The following is an 18,604-nucleotide window of genomic DNA, read 5'->3' on the forward strand; positions in this document are numbered from 1 at the left end:
GCCGAGGATTGGCCAATCAGGAGGAGGGGGCCTCACCGCGACCAGCCCCCGTTGCCGGGAGACGCGAAGGCAAGCGGCCACTAGGGGTTAGGCCTTGAGGGCCCAGGAAAGCTGCGCGCAGGTGAGCGGGGCGTCTCGGGTGAGCTAACGGGTTCGCGGGCCCGACTAGAGGGCTACGCGGTGGTGGAGGGCTCGGAAAGAAGTGCGAATGCCCTTGAGTCGTGCGACTTCGCTCTTTCCGCGCCCCGCCGCGGAGCGACCTCCCTCCTTCCGCGCCCTCAGCGCTGGCGGAGGTGAGAAATCCCGGTTCCTCTTTGCCTCCCTTGCCGATTATTTTAGCCTTGGAGATGCTGATGCGCTTCAAACAAAATAAATCCAGCTCTTAGGTGTTCTCCTCCGCCAAGGAAGTTCCATTTATAGTCCGGCAGAGCGTGAGGAGAGACCTCAAACAGTCCCTTGTGGAGACCTGCCAAGGCGAGACCAGAGGGAACGATTCGAGCGCCTCAAAGATAAAGTTCACTGTGGGCTGAGGGATTTTACGCGAAGTAATAATAGATTTCTGTCTGTTGGTCAGAGCGGAAGGGACTTAGCAACTTTCCACTTCTTCCTATATGTTAAAATGGTTGATTCGGGGAGGATAATGATTGTAATAATTAGGAGCCAGATATTTCATGTGAAGTATCTGGAATCGTCACAGCGGCTGTGCAAGCTAGAGCTCGCTTCCACACTGCAGATAGGGAAACACGTCCAGAGGGGATAATATGGCTGGTAACTGACGGAGCTCCGTTAGCGTCCCTAAACTTTCTGGAACCTCTCTGGTTCTGTGAATAACCCCAGCGATTGTGTGAACATTTGAATGACTAACCCCGGAGTTAGTGGCATATTTGTTACTAGTGCCTTTCCCTTTTATTTTACCCGGTGGAACTGATCTAATGCTAACTAAACTTCTTCCACGATAGTAAAGCAGTGGCAAAGAAAATCAGGTGGAAATTCTATATATCGTACATTTTCTTAAATTTCCTCAGGAAAGCTGGATTAACACTAATTCTGTTGGAAACAGGTTTATTGTATTAGCTTTCTCTGGGAGAAACCGTTTTGACCACAGATCTTGTCTGCCTTTCAAAAAGTTGTTTCATGAAACTCTCTTTTCTATTTGCAATAATAATAGTAGTAATTTTACTACTTTGTCCGAAAAGTTCAAAATGGCAAGAAAATAGAATCACGGAGCTAGTTGGAATGGGAATGTTGTAAGTTTGGCGTGAACCTATTAAATATAAAGTGATAATGGGATATCTGAATAGAAATTCCCAATAAACAGTTGAAAACTTAGAATTGGTGCCCAGTTTAAAGGACAGAACAGGAGATACTGATTTATGAGTAAACAGCCTAGTTCAAGTTATAAGAAAAGGATGAAATATTATGGAGAGACGAGAAGTAATCCAAGGACTGATCATGAATGATGCTAAGGAAAGCCAGGGAAGAAGTACTGGGCATGGGCTATAGAAACTGAGAAACCATTTTAGTTCGAGAAATGATTTATTTCCTTTTTAATAATTTATTAAATTTTTGTAACTGGCAATGCCTTCATGTGGGAGGAAATTCAGACGGCACAAAAGAACAAAGTTTTTGCCTGGCCCTGAGATATATGCTGGGGATATAAAGATAAATAAGATCCAGCTCTTGCCTTCAAGGTAGAGAAATACTTAAGCAGATTATTTCAATTGGTGTGATAGGTCCTGGGCCAGAGATGTGTATGGATCCATCGTAGCATTTAGGTCAGCCCTGTAAGTTCACATTGAAGAAGGTGGGGGTGGTTATGGTCTGGTCATTGAAGGATTCCTAGGGAGGATAACAGGCAAGATGTGTGTTATGCAAGGGGACCACTCAGGAGGCCAGTATAATAATCCACTTGAGTCCATGAGGCCATGAGCAGTACTGTAGGAATGGAGAGGAAGTTAGATTTTAAGCATATAGGCATACAATCAGTAGTATTATTTCATTAGCTATGGGAAATGAGGGAGAGGGAGAAATCAAGGACTACGTTTCTGACTTGTGTGGCTAGAAGTTGGTACCAAGAGGAAGAGCAAATCTGGGGGAGATGACAATGAGTTTACATTTAAATATATTTATTTTGAAATACTGATGATATATTGAAGTGGAAATGTCAAGTAATTATTTGGATATAAACATCTTAGAGTGTGAGAAGTCAGGACTAGAGATACGGTGTTGTGAGTCATTAGCTTATTGTTAAAACCCTGAGTGTAGATGAGGTGGCACAATGAGAGCTTAAAGAGGAAAAAGAAAAATAGACTGTGGATGATATCTTGAGAAATGCTGCTAATAAAGGCAGGTAGAATAAGATGGAGACTGAAAAAGGAGAAACAGAGGAGGGGAGTGTCACGGAGATGGTTTCATGTAGGAGTGGACACCAGTAACAGAGAGATGACATTTACATTCCTAGCTGCATTGGCAGGAACCCTTTGAATGGAATAGTAGGAATCCAGGAGATAGAGGAAGTGGAAAAAGTAGAGAATAATGGATATAAGCTATTTTTTAGAGTTTGCCTGTGTAGAAAAAGGACATATAAGACTGTATTAAAGGTGGTTTCAGGATCAAGAAATTAGTTTTTAAGGTTAGGAAAGAATGGAACATGATAACAGACTGAAAGAAAGGAGAAAGTTTAAAGACATATGTAAGAGCTGGATAATGCCCCAAAGGAAATTGGGGCAGGCGTGAGGGAGAAGGAGGTTGGTAAGGAGAGGGAAGCTAATGTCCCAGAGGTATGGGATCAAGAGGATAAATCAGAATAGAGACTGATCTTGAATGAAAGAAAGGATGGCTATTGAGATTGGAGGTCAGGGTGGATATAGGAAAGTTTATGTGCTCCAAATGTGATAGATTTCATGTCTTAATTTTCTCAATTATGAAATTGAGTCATCTGCTGAGAGTGGCAAGAACAGACTTAATTAGAAAAGTGGTTAAGAATTGGAATCATCAAGGACGGAGTAGCTTATAAAGGATTAATAAAATAATTTCTGAGATGAGGGTCCATCTAAATTTGGTTACTATGGCTTTGCAGTTCTCCAGTCTGTATAGTCTTGGGATTTCCATCAACAGTGTTCAGCAGTCCAGGTTGAATGTAGAGAATGGTTTCTGATTTTGCCAGAACGGTTGAAGAAGAGTTCGAGGATGCAAATTTGTTGATGGTGCTCCTGAGACAGTAATTTAATATTGAGAAGGAAAGGAGTCCTTGAAACTGACCTCCTCAAGGTCACTAATGGTTTCTTGGATGGGGATTCCAATGGACATTTCAGTGTTCATCTTACTTGAATTCCCAGCAGAAAATGGCATTGACCATTCCTGCCTTTTCTTGGCATCTCTGACACATACTCCTGGTTTTTTGTTTGCTTTCTGAGTCTTTGTTTTCAGTCTCATACTAGTTTCTCCTCTTCTGTGCAATCTCTAGGTATTGACATTCCTGAGGCCAGAGTCTTGGGCACTCTTTTTCTCCATATTCTCTCTCTAGTTCAGTATCTTTAAAACTGTTTTGAACATGACCTATAATAGGACATATATTTTACATTATAGACCAGTATACACATATGTGTAAATTTATATAAATATAACTGAAAAAGAATTTAATGAAACAGTACTCTTCCTATGTGCAGTGAACTCCCTTGTATTTTCTATTTTATTTCATATTTAAACCATATTGGTCATAACCTGCTAAATTGTTTTCATAAGCTACTAATAGGTTGTGACCCATAATTTTAAAATGCTATTTTAAATTATTAGCCCAAACTTTAAATAATAATATATTCTGATGAGTAAAGGAGGGGGCTGGTAAACTGGGAGAGAATGAGTGAATAAAGGAAATAGTTTAAGGGGAGGTGTAGTGAGAATAAAGGTGAGAAAAAGGTAGAAGGAGAGGAAATTAAGGCCAGAGAATAAAGTGTTTCAATTAAGATATTTGAGATGAAGCAATTCCAGATGATGACAAGCTCCAGCTCTGGCCATGGCTATGAATGACTAAAATAGAGTTGAAATAATTATTGAAATTTAGGTCAGGGAACTGTGAAGCTAGAATGTTACATATTGAATCCAGGATCCATATGGAAGTCATCCAGGATGTTGGTGGTACTGGAATAGAGGACTGTGAACAAAAGACTAGTAAACATGGGGGAGAGATTAGGAGGTCCCTAGATAAAAGCAACCAAGAAAGATGCAAGGCAATATAGTTGCGTTATTTGGTCCTCAAAGGAAGAGAATCCTGTTTATTTTTTTAAAAACTTGGAAGAATAATGTTTTGACAGTGACATTGTGGAGCAAGGAGAGTGCGGTGTACTCCTTTGCTTTGGAATTGTGGGACAGGAAGCTAAAACAGCCTTCACTACCAAAAGCACTTTCAGGAGAAGACGGGAACCTGTTACGGCAAAGTGTAAAAGGAACTATTTATAATAGGATTGAGAATATAAAGGAGTTTATTATAGACCAGAAGTCACAGAGAAAATATCGGCAGAGAAGAAAGATACTGGTTTTGCCGGGAGAGAGAACGCTTACTAGAGTATGGGATGAGAGTCCAAGAGAGAAAGATATCTAGAGGGGCTTGCATTTTGATAAGATAACAGGGAAATGAGGAGGGCATGTTGTAATAAATGACTTCATGGTTCTAAATAGAACATTAATGTCAAATCTGAACAGAATTAAAGCAAGCTCAACCTTGTACGTAGTGATACCTGCAATGGCAATTTGCAAGAAAAGTCATCATGGATTAAATGTTTGAAGGAAGGGTATGCAGGTCACTACTATCTTGCTACAGAAGATACCAAAGGAGACCTATTCCTTGTTTCCAAACAGTGGTTAAAGTGAGCAAGCAATGGCCAGTAATCACAAACCTTCAGCAGCTCGGCCTGTTTCTCGAGGTGGGATTGGATTGACAGGAAGGCCTCCTTCTGGAATACGGCCCCCATCAGGAAATATTCGAGTGGCAACTGGAGTAAGTTTAAAAATAATTGAATTATTATGCATATATCCTGGTAGAATTTGGAAAGCTTGTCTATAATAAGAGATTCTTCTTTGTTTTTCTTTATAAAGAAAACATATTATTATATAAGTATGTTTTTTGGAAAACATCTAGAAGTATAAATGTGGGAGAATGTTTGAAAGACACTGTTGTGAGAAAGAGGCCTGCTCATGCTGATATTCAAATTTATTTTAAAGCTACAATAATTTAAGTGGTATAGTGTATTGGTGCCAAAACCAAGTGAAATGGAAAAGACCAAAAATGGAATTGGGCATGTAAGAATTTAATTAATGATTAAGGTGACATTTCAAATTAGTTGGAAAAACATGGAGTATTCAGTAGTGCACTCAAATAACTGGTAAACCATTTTTTTTAAAAAACCAAGTCCCTCCCTCACACAGAATTCTAGATATTTTAGAAATTTTATATTTAAAAAATGAAACCATAAATATATTAGAGGAAAATATGGGTAAGTATTTTGTATAAACTTGGCGTAGTCTAGGCCTTTGTAAAAATAACAGGAAACATCGAGTACTGAAAAGGAAAGTATTTTTATATTTATATATTTGAATTTAAAAAAATTGAAAACATCATAAAAAGGTTAAAAGAAAAATGATAAACTGGTTAAAAAAAAAAGTATTTGCAACATATATGTCATACATAGAATTCAGACTCTTAAAATGAAAAAGGAAAGTTTACTCATTTGTAAAAGCTCTTTCTGTATTAAAGCTATAAATCCTATGTCCAGTCAAAATTCCTTGAGATTTCTCTTGGGGTAGAGGAAGGAATATCATTGTAAAACTATTCTAGCATTCACTTAGAACGGTACAAAGGCAAAAATAAGAAAAAGTACAATACTCTAATATAAAAATATAAGAAGTAAAACAGTGTTCTGGTTGCTACAGCAGCCTAGAAACAAACTCTAGTAAATGTTAAGAGCTTAATGTTAGATAGAGAGTGTCATAAATCAGTGAATCAGTAAGAGAAACACACCACATTAGAAAGAATTGGTAAACTTTATAAGCTGATAATTCTAAGCAGAATAATATCCTGTAAGGATATTTATTACATTTTCATTATAATTATAATAGTGAAAATTTGAGAACAGCCTAAATGGCCTTACAACAGGTTAATCTTAAATAGATTATGATATGTCTATCCCTATAATCGGCTATTAAGTAGCCTTTAAAAATTATTTTCAAAATATATTTCAGGAAATAATATATCTTTATAGTACAGTATTAAGTGAAAAAAGCAGTGTGGTGTCCTTTTAACATAAAGATAGATATATATATATTTACATTTACATAGAAAGAAATGAATACACCAAAATATTCATAGTTATTTCTCTGATGCTCACAAGAGATGGTTTTGCCTATCTCAAGGTGCGTGTGAGGTACTCAAGCTCGGACGGTAGACTAATTGCAAACTAGAGATAATGTTGGGTCCTGTGTTTAAATCATAAGAAGAGCAGCAATTTTTGGAGGGAATAATTTTGTTAAAGTTAGGTTTTCTTAAAGTTTTAAGATTTTTCTAGAGTTTTAGGTAATATTATCAACATCATCATCAACTTATACTGAAATGATTTTTCTAAAGTCTTCATATATATGGTACTGAGCGAGGGTATCTTTTTCTATTATTCTAAGAGTAAGAATTTATGCTTGTTAAATATTTATAAAAGGAATCTGAAATATATTGGCCACCTACTGTTTGCCAGGTGCTTTAACTAATTTTTGCAGTTACTAAAATAGTAATGCTTGCTGTAAAACATGCAAAGGAAAAGTGTCAAGAGTTCCCTCCTTCTACCCCAGGTATAACCATTGTCTAAGGTGTGATGTGTATCCTTCTAGACTTTTTCTATCCATTTACAAACACTAACACACATCCATATATAATTGTATGGTTTTAGTATTTTCCAAAATGAGGACAGTGCTATATGTATACATTCTTATTTATCTTGTCCTTTTCTTTCAATAAGGTATTGTAAATATATTTCTGTGTGAACACATGAATACCTACTCCATTCTTTTCAATGTGTGCAGTTTTTGGGGTTTTTTTTGCGGTACGCGGGCCTCTCACTGTTGTGGCCTCTCCCGTTGTGGAGCACAGGCTCCGGATGCACAGGCTCAGCGGCCATGGCTCACAGGCCCAGCCACTCCGCGGCATGTGGGATCCTCCCGGACCGGGGCACGAACCCGTGTTCCCTGCATCAGCAGGCAGACTGTCAACCACTGCGCCGCCAGGGGAAGCCCTGTGCAGTTTTAATTTATGCTTTCTTCTCTATACTTTCATCTGGTAAATTTTTTTTAAGTGATATAGTTATTTGAGTAGCTGTCATAATTATGCTTGCATAGAGCCAAAGAGGAAATTATTCAGAAGGTTTATCCAAGGAGAGATTTAGCATTCCTTCCCAAAAATCACTCAGGATAATCCTGAACTCATTTCATTTGAATTTGTAGTTGACAGTATTCCTGTATACAATGTATTCTTTGGAATGTGTTACTGTTCCTGGCCCCCATACTCAAATTAATTACCAAGTACTTCTCAGAGTCACTTGAGAACTATGTTAGCTGATAGAATTTGAGGCTACCAGCTAAAAGAATTAAAAACAATCAAAATCAACCAGAATGGTTGTATCTAAACTCTATCTAAAATTTCTACTACATATTTAAATCTACTAGTTTATTCTTTGACAGAGAGTGAGAAAAAAGAAAAGAGGGAAAGGAAGATAAACAAAAGAAGGATATCTTGGAACAGTTTCAGGCTGTCCTTTATACCTTCCCATGCCTGTACATACTATATGAACTGACAAGAAGGGAGTCTTTTGACCTTTCCTCAGGGTGTATAATATTACATTAGATTCTGCAGACCTGAAGTAGAGAATCATGTAGAGTAATAAGATGAATGCTTGCTGAATGATGGAAACGCTTTAATACTTATATGGCTATCTTGTGATGTAATTATATCTTTTTTTCTCAAGATGAAAATTTCTTTATTTTTTTCTGATTTTAATGGTAATATATACTTACTGTAATGATGTTGAAAATATGAAATTATATAAAACATAAAATAAAAATGAACTATTATACATTATATAGGGGTAAACTTTGTTACTATTTTTTAATGTAATCCTCCAGACTTTATTTTACAAAAATGGAATTATAACCATTTCCTATGATTAAATAAGAACAAATAGGTGGACATTTTGCTCCTTTCCAGTTTAGGAGTACTATAAATACATCTACACATAGAATTTTAAATTTTAAAGCAATGTATTATTTAATTATCATAGAATTTTAGAGTTTAATTTTATTTAATATTTCAGACATTTAAAATGTAAGGAAAATTTTACAAATTATATAGAATCTTAGTTTTTTTTAATATTCTCTTTGCAGTCTTAACAATATTAGAGGCACAGTCTTTTTCTTGTTTATTAAAACTGAATCTTGTTTGTCATTTAGATGCCACCTGGAACAGCAAGACTGGGCTCTCGTGGTGGTCCCATAGGGACAGTAGGAGTTCTGTCCTCTCAAATCAGAGTTGCTGATCGTCCTGTGACACAACAAGGTTTGAGTGGAATGAAAACTGGGATGAAAGGTATCTATTTTAAGAAGATGAGTATATTTTGTACAAGTATTACAGTATCATGTTACTAAATCAGAATTGTAGACTGAAAGAGGCTATTTTACTCAATTCTTATTCCTTGATTCACAAAATTGTAAGGGTTAAATAAAAGAATGAATGTGAAAATTCATTGTGAACTAGGGAGTTATATACATATATTAACTATTTTAATCTTCATTTTTCTTAACATAAAAGTTTGCTATAACTTTTCCTAAATTGAAGTATAGTTGATTTACAATGTCATGTTAATTTCAGGTGTACAGCATAGTGATTCAGTTATATATACATATATATGTATATATATACTCCTTTTCAGATTCTTTTCCCTTATAGGTTTTTACAAAATATTAAGTATAGTTTCTTGTGCTATATAGTAGGTTCTTGTTGGTAAACTTTGCTATAACTTGAAGAAATTTGAAATAATTTGAAGAAAAGAAAAGCTCAGGAATAAAAATTAGATTTCTAGTACTATATAGAAATATTCTGAAATACTTTTTTGTTTTTGGTTTCTATACCAAAGTGACACTGGTAAGGTACTTGTGTATTTATGAGTAGTGAATCAAGAATTGTTACTTTTGGTAATAATATTCCATTATAATGCTTAAGTAAGGAAGTGAGGCTAACACATAGATTTATGTACTACATCTCTCATTATGCCTCTCTGTGTTTAGAAAGGCATAATAATATATGTTATGATTCAGAAAGTTGGTCTATAATATATATATAATTCAAAGCACGGTGAACTGTTTTATAATGAGCTTTTTATTTTCTGTATTTGTGCAAATGACTTATCAGGGATGAAGATACTCTACTGGTACAAAATTAATTATAAGATGTCATACTACATTCTGTAATACAGTATATCATGCCTTTCAGGAGACTTAAATTTTCTTACTTGTATTATAATACCCTTAGCTCACTAAATATTAAAAACCAATTGATTACTGGACTTCCCTGGTGGTCCAGTGGTTAAGACTCCATGCTTACGATGCATGGGGTGTGGGTTCAATCCCTGGTTGGGGAGTAAGATCCTACAAGCTGTGTGGCGTGGCCAAAAGATGAGAAAAAAAAAACAATTGATTATTTAGAAATGCTTGCTTAATAATTATCAATACTGTGAAGGAAAATGAGTCAAAATTTTGTAGTTGTTTAGTCTTTAAAAATGTCTTCATAGAAGTGTTTATGTTTAATATTATTTAAAAACAAGGGTAGAAACATACTACAATTCTATAGAGAATTCATCAAATTTTATTACTGTATTAATTTCTCCTTTAAAACAGAACCAGTATCATTTAAGATAGTAATTTTCTACTTCAAAGCCTTGTGTGAAAGAGTTCTGATTGTTACCATCATGCACCACTGTCTGCTGTGACTTTTGCTCTTACCTGTTCCAGTTTTTCATTTCCCATTCTAGTGAGACATTCTCTCCCTCTTCTCAGTATAGACCTCAGTCAGTACTCCCTAGCCGTTTCTCTCATGCCTTGCAGGACACTTTACCTCTCTCCAGGTTTGGGACATTTAACCTAGGAATACTTTTTTAGTCCTACTGAAATGTAAGATTATGTTTCTTTCTAAAAAGTCTCTGAAAAAATTATGTAAAATCATAATATCTTGCCTACATTGAGAAATTTGTAGTCTAAATCTGCACTGTCCATTATGATAGCCAATAGGTATATGTGGCTATTTAAATTTAAATTAATTAAAATTAGGTAAAATAAAAATACACTTCCCAGTAGCACCAGCCATATTTCAAGTGGTCAGTATTCCCATGCAGCTACTTTATTGGACAGTGCTGCTATAGAATATTTCCATTGTTGCAGAAAGTTCTTTTGGTTAGCCCTGTTCTAGACCCCCTTAGACCCAGTTTCCATTCAGCCAACCTGACCTGTAGAATCCACTGTTTTTGTTTTTGTTTTTGTTTTTTTGAGTCCATTGTCCTGACACTCTTTGTGGTCTTAATTCAAGCTTCCATTATGTCATGATGCTAAGATATTAGTTCTCTTTTCTATTTCAGTGCTTCTTCCTTATTTTCAGATTTATTGGGGCATTTGTCAGTATTATTAGAGAGCTGTTGAGTGTAATTCTGGTTGTGCTTTGGATTTGCTATTTTGGTGGCATTTTCAAACTGAACACTAATACTTAAAAAAATGTTTTTTAGGTCCCCAGAGGCAAATTTTAGACAAATCTTATTATCTTGGGCTTCTTCGGTATGTTAAATACTTTTTTTCTATGCATGATCATGAAGTTTTTAACTACGGTACTTATTAAGATAATTAGGTTGTAAAGCAATTATACTCCAATAAAGATGAAAAAAAAGATAATTAGGTGTCTGTTAATTCCTAAGAATTTTGTATTCTAACATCATTTTTGGTTAATTTGGCTGTAAATAGATGTCATCACAAAATGTGGTGATACAGTTAGGCTGAGGTTTTAAATTTTATGTATTTGAATGTATGTGAACTATATATTTCAAGCTCACTGTTTTTCATTTAATAATAATAATCTTTTATGCTTCTTTCACTAGTTATTCTGAAATATATTATTCATACATATATGAATAATATATTATTATGTATTAATGATATCTGTATTAATGGTAAAATATATATGCTTATTTATAATAAGCATATATGTATTAATATATATGTATTAATGATAAAATATATATGCTTAATATATTTAGTACAGAGTTTTAAGTAGGTATGTATTTGGTCAGTTGCTATAAATGTGGCCTAATTTTAATTAATTCATAAGCTTTGTTATATATCTCTAAGTATGCAGCTCTAAATTAAGAACTCTTTTCTCTTTCTATACCTACCTTTTTCTCTGCTCAGGTGTCCTACTTTCTTATCTCCATTTTTCCATTACACTTTGTTTTCTTGTTGGCTCATCCTCTATATCTTCTTTCTCTCTGACTTGCATTCCATTTAATGCATCCTTGTATCGTGTCCTGAAAGCTCTGTTTTCTTTCTTAGTCCTTCTTAATTCTTTTGTTGTTCAATTACCTGAATCCTTTTGATTCTCAAACTCCAGAAGGCAATAGGAGAAGGGTAGGTTTTCTCCATCTGTCCTCAAAGTTGACATCAGTAAGAAAGATAGTGAGGCCATCAGTTGAATTGCATCTTTTGATATCCAGCCACTTTTTAATCAAAAGAAGGGAAGGTGATAGAGCTGTTTCTCATCATTGCATTGCCTCTCTTCTCCAGGATTTGTGCTTCTGTATTAAAAAATAGTTTTACCTATTTGTGTAGTTGACTGTAGAGCAGTGGTTCTCAGTTGGCAGTGATTTTGCCCCCCAAGGAACATTTGGCAATTTTTAGACACATTTTTAGTTGTCATAATTAGGTTTGGGGGGTGTGCCACTGGCATCCAGACCAGAGATGCTGTTAAACATTCTACAGTGCACAGAATACCACCCCCCTACCAAAGTATTATTCAAAGACCTAAAATGTCAATATTGCTGCTCTTGAGAAACCCTGTCCTAGAGGGTAGCAAGAGCTGTAAGGGTGACAATTAGGTATCTACTTCTGTCTTAGATTGTACCAGTTTGCCCAGGTTTCCATACCAGTACTGTTTCATCTTTTTTAATAAATAGAGAACCTGTATCAGTTTATCAGTTGGGATATACCTCCTTAATCAAATAAGCCACTTAAATTGTTTTTCTTTTTTTAGTGAAATTTCACAAAACCATTTATATTATTGTTACACATTTATGAAAAGTTTGTTTTGTTTAACTAGAGAGACTGTTTTCTGGATTGGAAGTATTACTGACTTTTTAATTTCTTTTCACTTAGAAGTAAAATAAGTGAACTTACAACAGAAATCAATAAACTTCAGAAAGAAATAGAAATGTACAATCAAGAGAATTCAGTATATTTGTCATATGAAAAGAGGTGAGTAATTTTGCAGTTAAAGTATGCAAGATATGTTTTTATTATGAGTAACATTTAATGTAGTATGTATCAGGAGTTTAATACTGAATTTGTAGTTATACATAATATTCATAATGTTCATCTGCCTATTTCTGTATTTATGAATGTTTTTATTTTATGTTTCCAGAGCTGAGACTTTAGCTGTTGAAATCAAAGAGTTTCAAGGACAACTAGCAGACTACAACATGGTATTTGTTCTTTTCTGAATCTCTTTTGAATATTTTCATTGTTTTTTACCAGTTTAAAAAATGTTATTTTAAATACCAAATAATACATGAATACATGCGTAGTGAGAAAGATTGAAACCATAGAAAGTGTAGATATTAAAGTTTCGCTTTGCTTTCTCCCTCCTTTCCCTCCCCAGAAATAATTTGGCTTAACAGATTGATAAGTATTCTTCAAGCCTTTAAAAAAAAAAAAAAAAGAATTTATCAATACTTAAAAATACAGAAACATGCACACATTTTTTCCCTAACAATGTTAAAATAATAATTTTTAAAGTAGATAAAATTTATTGGGTACTAGCAATGTCATTACTTTAAAAATGTTTTTGTCTTTCTATGGAGTGTTGTCATCATGAAATTTTAAAAATTTAATTACTTAGTCCACAAATTACCTTCATCAGTATGTTTCATTCAAAATACAGTGTTTGCCTTCTGTCAAAATAGAGTATCTAACATAAACATAGTTTTGCTTCCTAATGTGGACTTCCAGAAGATGATTCCTAATGTGGATTTACAAAAGAAATGATCCCGTTGGCAGTGTTGATTACTGCCTCAATCTTTGGGGTAATCTTGGCCCCATGAAAATTTCTAGTGGCAAAATTTTCTTCCTTCCTACTCTGTAGGTACTTTAGGCAGCAGTGGTCTCTGGACTTATTGAAAACTTTTATCTCACTTCTCCAACTAAAAAATAGCGTTACAGGGCTTCCCTGGTGGCGCAGTGGTTGAGAGTCCGCCTGCCGATGCAGGGGACACGGGTTCGTGACCCGTTCCGGGAAGATCCCACATGCCGCGGAGCGGCTAGGCCCATGAGCCGTGGCTGCTGAGCCTGCGCGTCCGGAGCCTGTGCTCCGCAATGGGAGAGGCCACAACAGTGAGAGGCCCACGCACCACAAAAAAAAAAAAAAAAAAAAAATAGTGTTACGCAAAATAAGAAACATGCCACCATAACGGTTAGGTGAATTATGATATACCTACTTGATATTGTTACATTGTACTCATAAACAAAATTTCTCTGATTATAGTATATTGTAATTTTCACATTTGTTGGACTTTATAATCCATAATATTCTGTAAATGATGTTCTGTTCTAAATATGAGAAAAATAGTTTTTTTGTTTGTTTGTTTTTGTTTTTGCGGTACACGGACCTCTCACTGTTGTGGCCTCTCCCGTTGCAGAGCACAGGCTCCGGATGCGCAGGCTCAGCGGCCGTGGCTCATGGGCCCAGCCGCTCCGCGGCATGTGGGATCTTGCCGGAACGGGGCACTAACCCGCGTCCCCTGCATCGGCAGGCAGACTCTCAACCACTGCACCACCAGGGAAGCCCGAAAAATAGTTTTTTATAAAATATAAAAAGACATTAGATGAAAGGGATTTTTAGTTGTACTAGAATGCATTAGGTAAGTTACTTACTATAAAAATATTAATAACATGTAAAATATGCTGTTTGTAGGTTTTTCTCTGATACAGAGAAAGCAGTTAGTTAGCCAGATATCTAACATATAGTAAGGTCTCAATAAATATTAGAGCTCATTAGCACTTATTATTCATACCACAAGTGAAAACGTGATATATAGTAATTTATATTATATTAGGAAAGCTTAGTCTTTTAAAATCAATTACATCCAAATAGTTTGCTTTTAGTAGCCTCCTGTTCAGATTCTGGCTCTACAACTTGCTAAATTTCTGTATCTGCAAAATGTGGACAAAATATCTACTTCATAGGGTAATTGTGAAAATTAAGTGAAATAATACATCTAATAAGTTCAGAACAGGGTTTGGTACAAGGTAAATAGATAAATATGTTTGCTATTCCTGTCATTGCCTAACTCTTTGAAGTACGCTAACTAGTGTTCTGTTTGTGCCTTGCCCTGTTTTTTTTTAAATTTTTTTTTTAATTTTTAGAAGACCAAGAAAATCATTTTACATTTACACTGGTGTAAATTTGTAAATCCGTTAACACTCCTCCCCCCTGAAAAAAAAAAAAAAGAGAGAGAGTGTGAGATCTTCCCCCAGATTTTGTCTTCTCAACATCCTTCTTTATAAGCTCAGACATCTTTTCAGAGCAGACAAAGCTCTTTGAGGTACGATCGGCAGGAAGAGTAGTTCATTACTGCCTACTTTTCCACCCTAAAGACGTAGTTTATTGATTGCCGTAATTCATAGTATATGCTTACTTAGATAGCTCAATATTTGTTTTTGTCTTAGAATGTAAAGTACTTGGAAGTATTAATACTTAAATGACTACTCATTAGTTGTAAGATTGAATACCTATATTATGGATTACAGAGAAAATTTATGAAGACTAATATAATACGGTTTTTTTGTACTTTTCTTTTTAGTTGGTAGATAAACTTAATACCAATACTGAAATGGAAGAAGTAATGAATGATTACAACATGGTAAGAAAATTTATAAGTATAAGCAATAGATCTACATTGCCTCTAAAACAAAGCATTTATATGTAGAAATAATTTGATAAAACCTTATGTACCTTGGAGATAGGTATTACTCTCATCCTAAATACTACTGTTATAGTTGAGTTCCTTTAGTTGCTCTTTTAAAATTTCTTCCTGTTGGTTGGCTCTCCCAAGTGGATGCTTCAGTGTCTTTCTGCAAGGCTGTGTTTAAACTGGTCTCTCACTAAGCATTAGTTAGGGAGTCCCGTCTACATATATATTATGTATATAATATACATAATATATATTATGTATATAATATACATAATATATATTATGTATATAATATACATAATATATATTATGTATATAATATACATAATATATATTATGTATATAAATTAGTTTCTATATAAATTAGTATATATATATACTAACTGTATATAAATTAGTTTGCAATACTTCTGGTTTAACATTTGTGCAAATGGAGCTGAGTACTCAATGAAGAGTTTTATTAGAAAGGGAGAAAATGAATAGTTACCATATGATGCCAGACATAATACTACTTTTGATTAGTAAATGAGAATTTATGTTCAGTGGTCTTGGATTATTTGGTAGAAACAGTAAAATGATAATTGCTAGCTTAATTGATTATAAATATTTGGAAAAAAATAACATACAACTTATAGCATAGTTTATAATTTATTTATACAATCAAAGACTATTTTATAAAAGCATAGGATTTATAAAATGACTTTTCTAAATTGGGATTCTATTAATAAAAGCAATGATAATGTAGTGAAATTATTCTTAGCTTTAAAACACAGGAGAATTCCCAATTTAAAAATTGTATTTTTAATGCCAAATGTGAAAAAGTAAAATCTTTGTGTTTTCTTAGTTTTTTGGGATGGGTCCAAATTCTAGGCTGAATATGCACAGGTAGAGTCAACTAGGAGTACTCAGGTAAAATCCTAAATGATTTAAGAATGCAACTTGCATTGGGTGTAAATTTAACATATTACTAATCAACTATTGAATACTTTAAAAAATCTTGAAATTCTGTTTACATTAATGAAGTTTACATTAGATTACTTGACAGATCAGTAAACAGTGAATATTTTTGGTGTGAGATTACAGTGCCTGTGAAAAAGACCATTTATTTGTATTTGGTGTTTGTAGTGGTTTGTTAAATGAAGCATACTGTATTTTTTAAAACTTTGCCTGTGGCATTATGATTATTATAATAATCTCTAATTGGTTCATAATTAGAACAACCTTTAAAGAGATAGTTTGGCCTAATGGTAATTTTTATCAATAACTTTTGTGTTAACTCTTTATTCAGCTTAAAGCTCAAAATGATCGAGAAACACAAAGTATGGATATTATATTTACTGAAAGACAAGCGTGAGTACACTCTGTTTAGAAATCAAACAGATTTATAAGTGACTTGTATAAGGTAGTTTACCTTCTGAGCCATTTATTTCTTTACAATTTTCTTAATTGGTTTTCCCTGATGTATTTTTTATTTTAAAAAGTTGAATATTTGCAATACAAATTGTATTGTTTATGTATCTTATCTTCATTCAGAGAAATAAAATTTCTACGTCTTGGAGTTTAAAATCTAAGATGGATAAGAACATCTTCATCTCTACCATTTGCAATTTTAACTTGAACTCTTTTTTTTAAAAGATTTGTTTATTATTTATTTATTTTTGGCTGCGTCGGGTCTTTTTTTTTTAACATCTTTATTGGAGTATAATTGCTTTACGATGGTGTGTTAGTTTCTGCTTTATAACAAAGTGAATCAGCTATACATATACATATATCCCGATATCTCCTCCCTCTTGCGTCTCCCTCCCACACTCCCTATCCCACCCCTCCAGGCGGTCACAAAGCACCGAGCTGATCTCCCTGTGCTATGTGGCTGCTTCCCACTAGCTGTATATTTTACATTTGTTAGTGTATATAAGTCCATGCCGCTCTCTCACTTCGTCCCAGCTTAATGCGTCGGGTCTTAGTTGCGGCACACGGGATCTTTGTTGAGGCATGCAGGATCTTTCATTGCGGCATGCAGGCTCTTCATTGTGGTGCACAGGCTTCTCTCTAGTTGTGGCATGCAGGTTCCAGAGCACGTGGGCTCTCTAGTTTACGGCACGTGGGCTTTAGTTGAGGCACGTGAGCTCAGTAGTTGTGGCACGCAGGCTTAGTTGCCCCGCGGCATGTGGGATATTAGTTCCCCGACCAGGGATCTAACCCTCCCGCCCTGCATTATAAGATGGATTCTTTACCACCGGACCACCAGGGAAGTCCCTAACCTGACCTTTTTAACTAATTCAAATTATGAGATTTAAGCCCCAGTCTAATGAAATGCACATTATTATTCAGTGGGCTATTTATGTTATTTCATTATTCAATTATTAATTGATAATTAGTTGTTATATTAGTAATCTAATCATAGATGTAGATTATTTGTGCATCTTTATATATAACCTGGTTAAAGACCAAATACCAAGTAACTTTGAGTTTCGTTATAAGGTAAATGTGGCAGTGACAGTAATGACTACAAAGATAATAAATGGATGTAGTGTAGTTATCTTAGCCCATTTGGGCCGCTATAACAAAATACCATAGACTTGGTTACTTATAAACAACAGGAATTTATTGCTCACAGTTCTGGAGGCTGGGAAGTCCAAGATCAAGGCACCAGTATAGTCCTATTCTGGTGAAGGCCCTCTTACTGGTTCATACCTAGCACCTTATCAAGGTATCATCACATGGTGGAAGGGGCTATGGAGGTTTGTGGGATCTCTTTTTTTTTTTTTTTCAGTACGCGGGCCTCTCACGGTTGTGGCCTCTCCCGTTGCGGAGCACAGGCTCCAGACGCGCAGGCTCAGTGGCCATGGTTCACGGGCCCAGTCGCTCCGCGGCATGTGGGATCTTCCCAGACCGGGGCACGAACCCATGTCCCCTGCATCGGCAGGTGGACTCTTAACCACTGCGCCACCAGGGAAGCCCTGTGGGATCTCTTTTATAAGGGCCCTAATCCCATTCAGGAGGACTCCACCCTTATGACCTAATCACCTCCCAAAGGCCCCAACCTGCTAATACCATTACCTTTGGTGGTTAGGATTTCAACATATGAATTTTGGAGGGACACAAATATTCAGACAACAGCATTAGTTAACATAATTATTCTTTATCGACTTTTTGATCTTAATTACTGTCTAAAGCAGTGCAAACAGAAGATGAGCTATTTTGTACATACTAATACTGCACACATTTTGTTCCATAAACTTATCAATATCAATTTCCTTGAGAGCAAGGATAATAATTAACCAAAATTATGTAACATCAAACATACTGTCATATTACCTCTGCATGTACAGTAAATATTTGATGAAGAA

The 18,604-nt window shown here is 35.1% G+C and overlaps 1 protein-coding gene across 5 annotated transcripts in view; it reads left to right on the top strand.

Moving 5' to 3' along the window:
• IFT74 (intraflagellar transport 74) overlaps window positions 1-18,604 on the top strand; it is a 78,269-nt gene continuing 59,665 nt past the window's right edge. For 3 of the 5 annotated variants that reach the window (XM_067744545.1, XM_067744547.1, XM_067744550.1), the window contains exons 1-8: window positions 1-121; window positions 4,858-4,996; window positions 8,485-8,620; window positions 10,806-10,854; window positions 12,442-12,540; window positions 12,707-12,767; window positions 15,144-15,203; window positions 16,543-16,604. In XM_067744545.1, coding sequence (XP_067600646.1) covers window positions 4,877-4,996; window positions 8,485-8,620; window positions 10,806-10,854; window positions 12,442-12,540; window positions 12,707-12,767; window positions 15,144-15,203; window positions 16,543-16,604 — 587 coding nt within the window. In that variant the 5' untranslated portion in view covers window positions 1-121; window positions 4,858-4,876. Of the gene's footprint in view, window positions 122-146; window positions 294-4,857; window positions 4,997-8,484; window positions 8,621-10,805; window positions 10,855-12,441; window positions 12,541-12,706; window positions 12,768-15,143; window positions 15,204-16,542; window positions 16,605-18,604 lie in introns of those variants that run through there. The other 2 variants (XM_067744546.1, XM_067744549.1) reach the window with 2 other exon arrangements.

This window comes from Pseudorca crassidens, chromosome 7 (assembly GCF_039906515.1).
Source record: "Pseudorca crassidens isolate mPseCra1 chromosome 7, mPseCra1.hap1, whole genome shotgun sequence".
Classification (NCBI taxonomy): Eukaryota; Metazoa; Chordata; class Mammalia; order Artiodactyla; family Delphinidae; genus Pseudorca; species Pseudorca crassidens.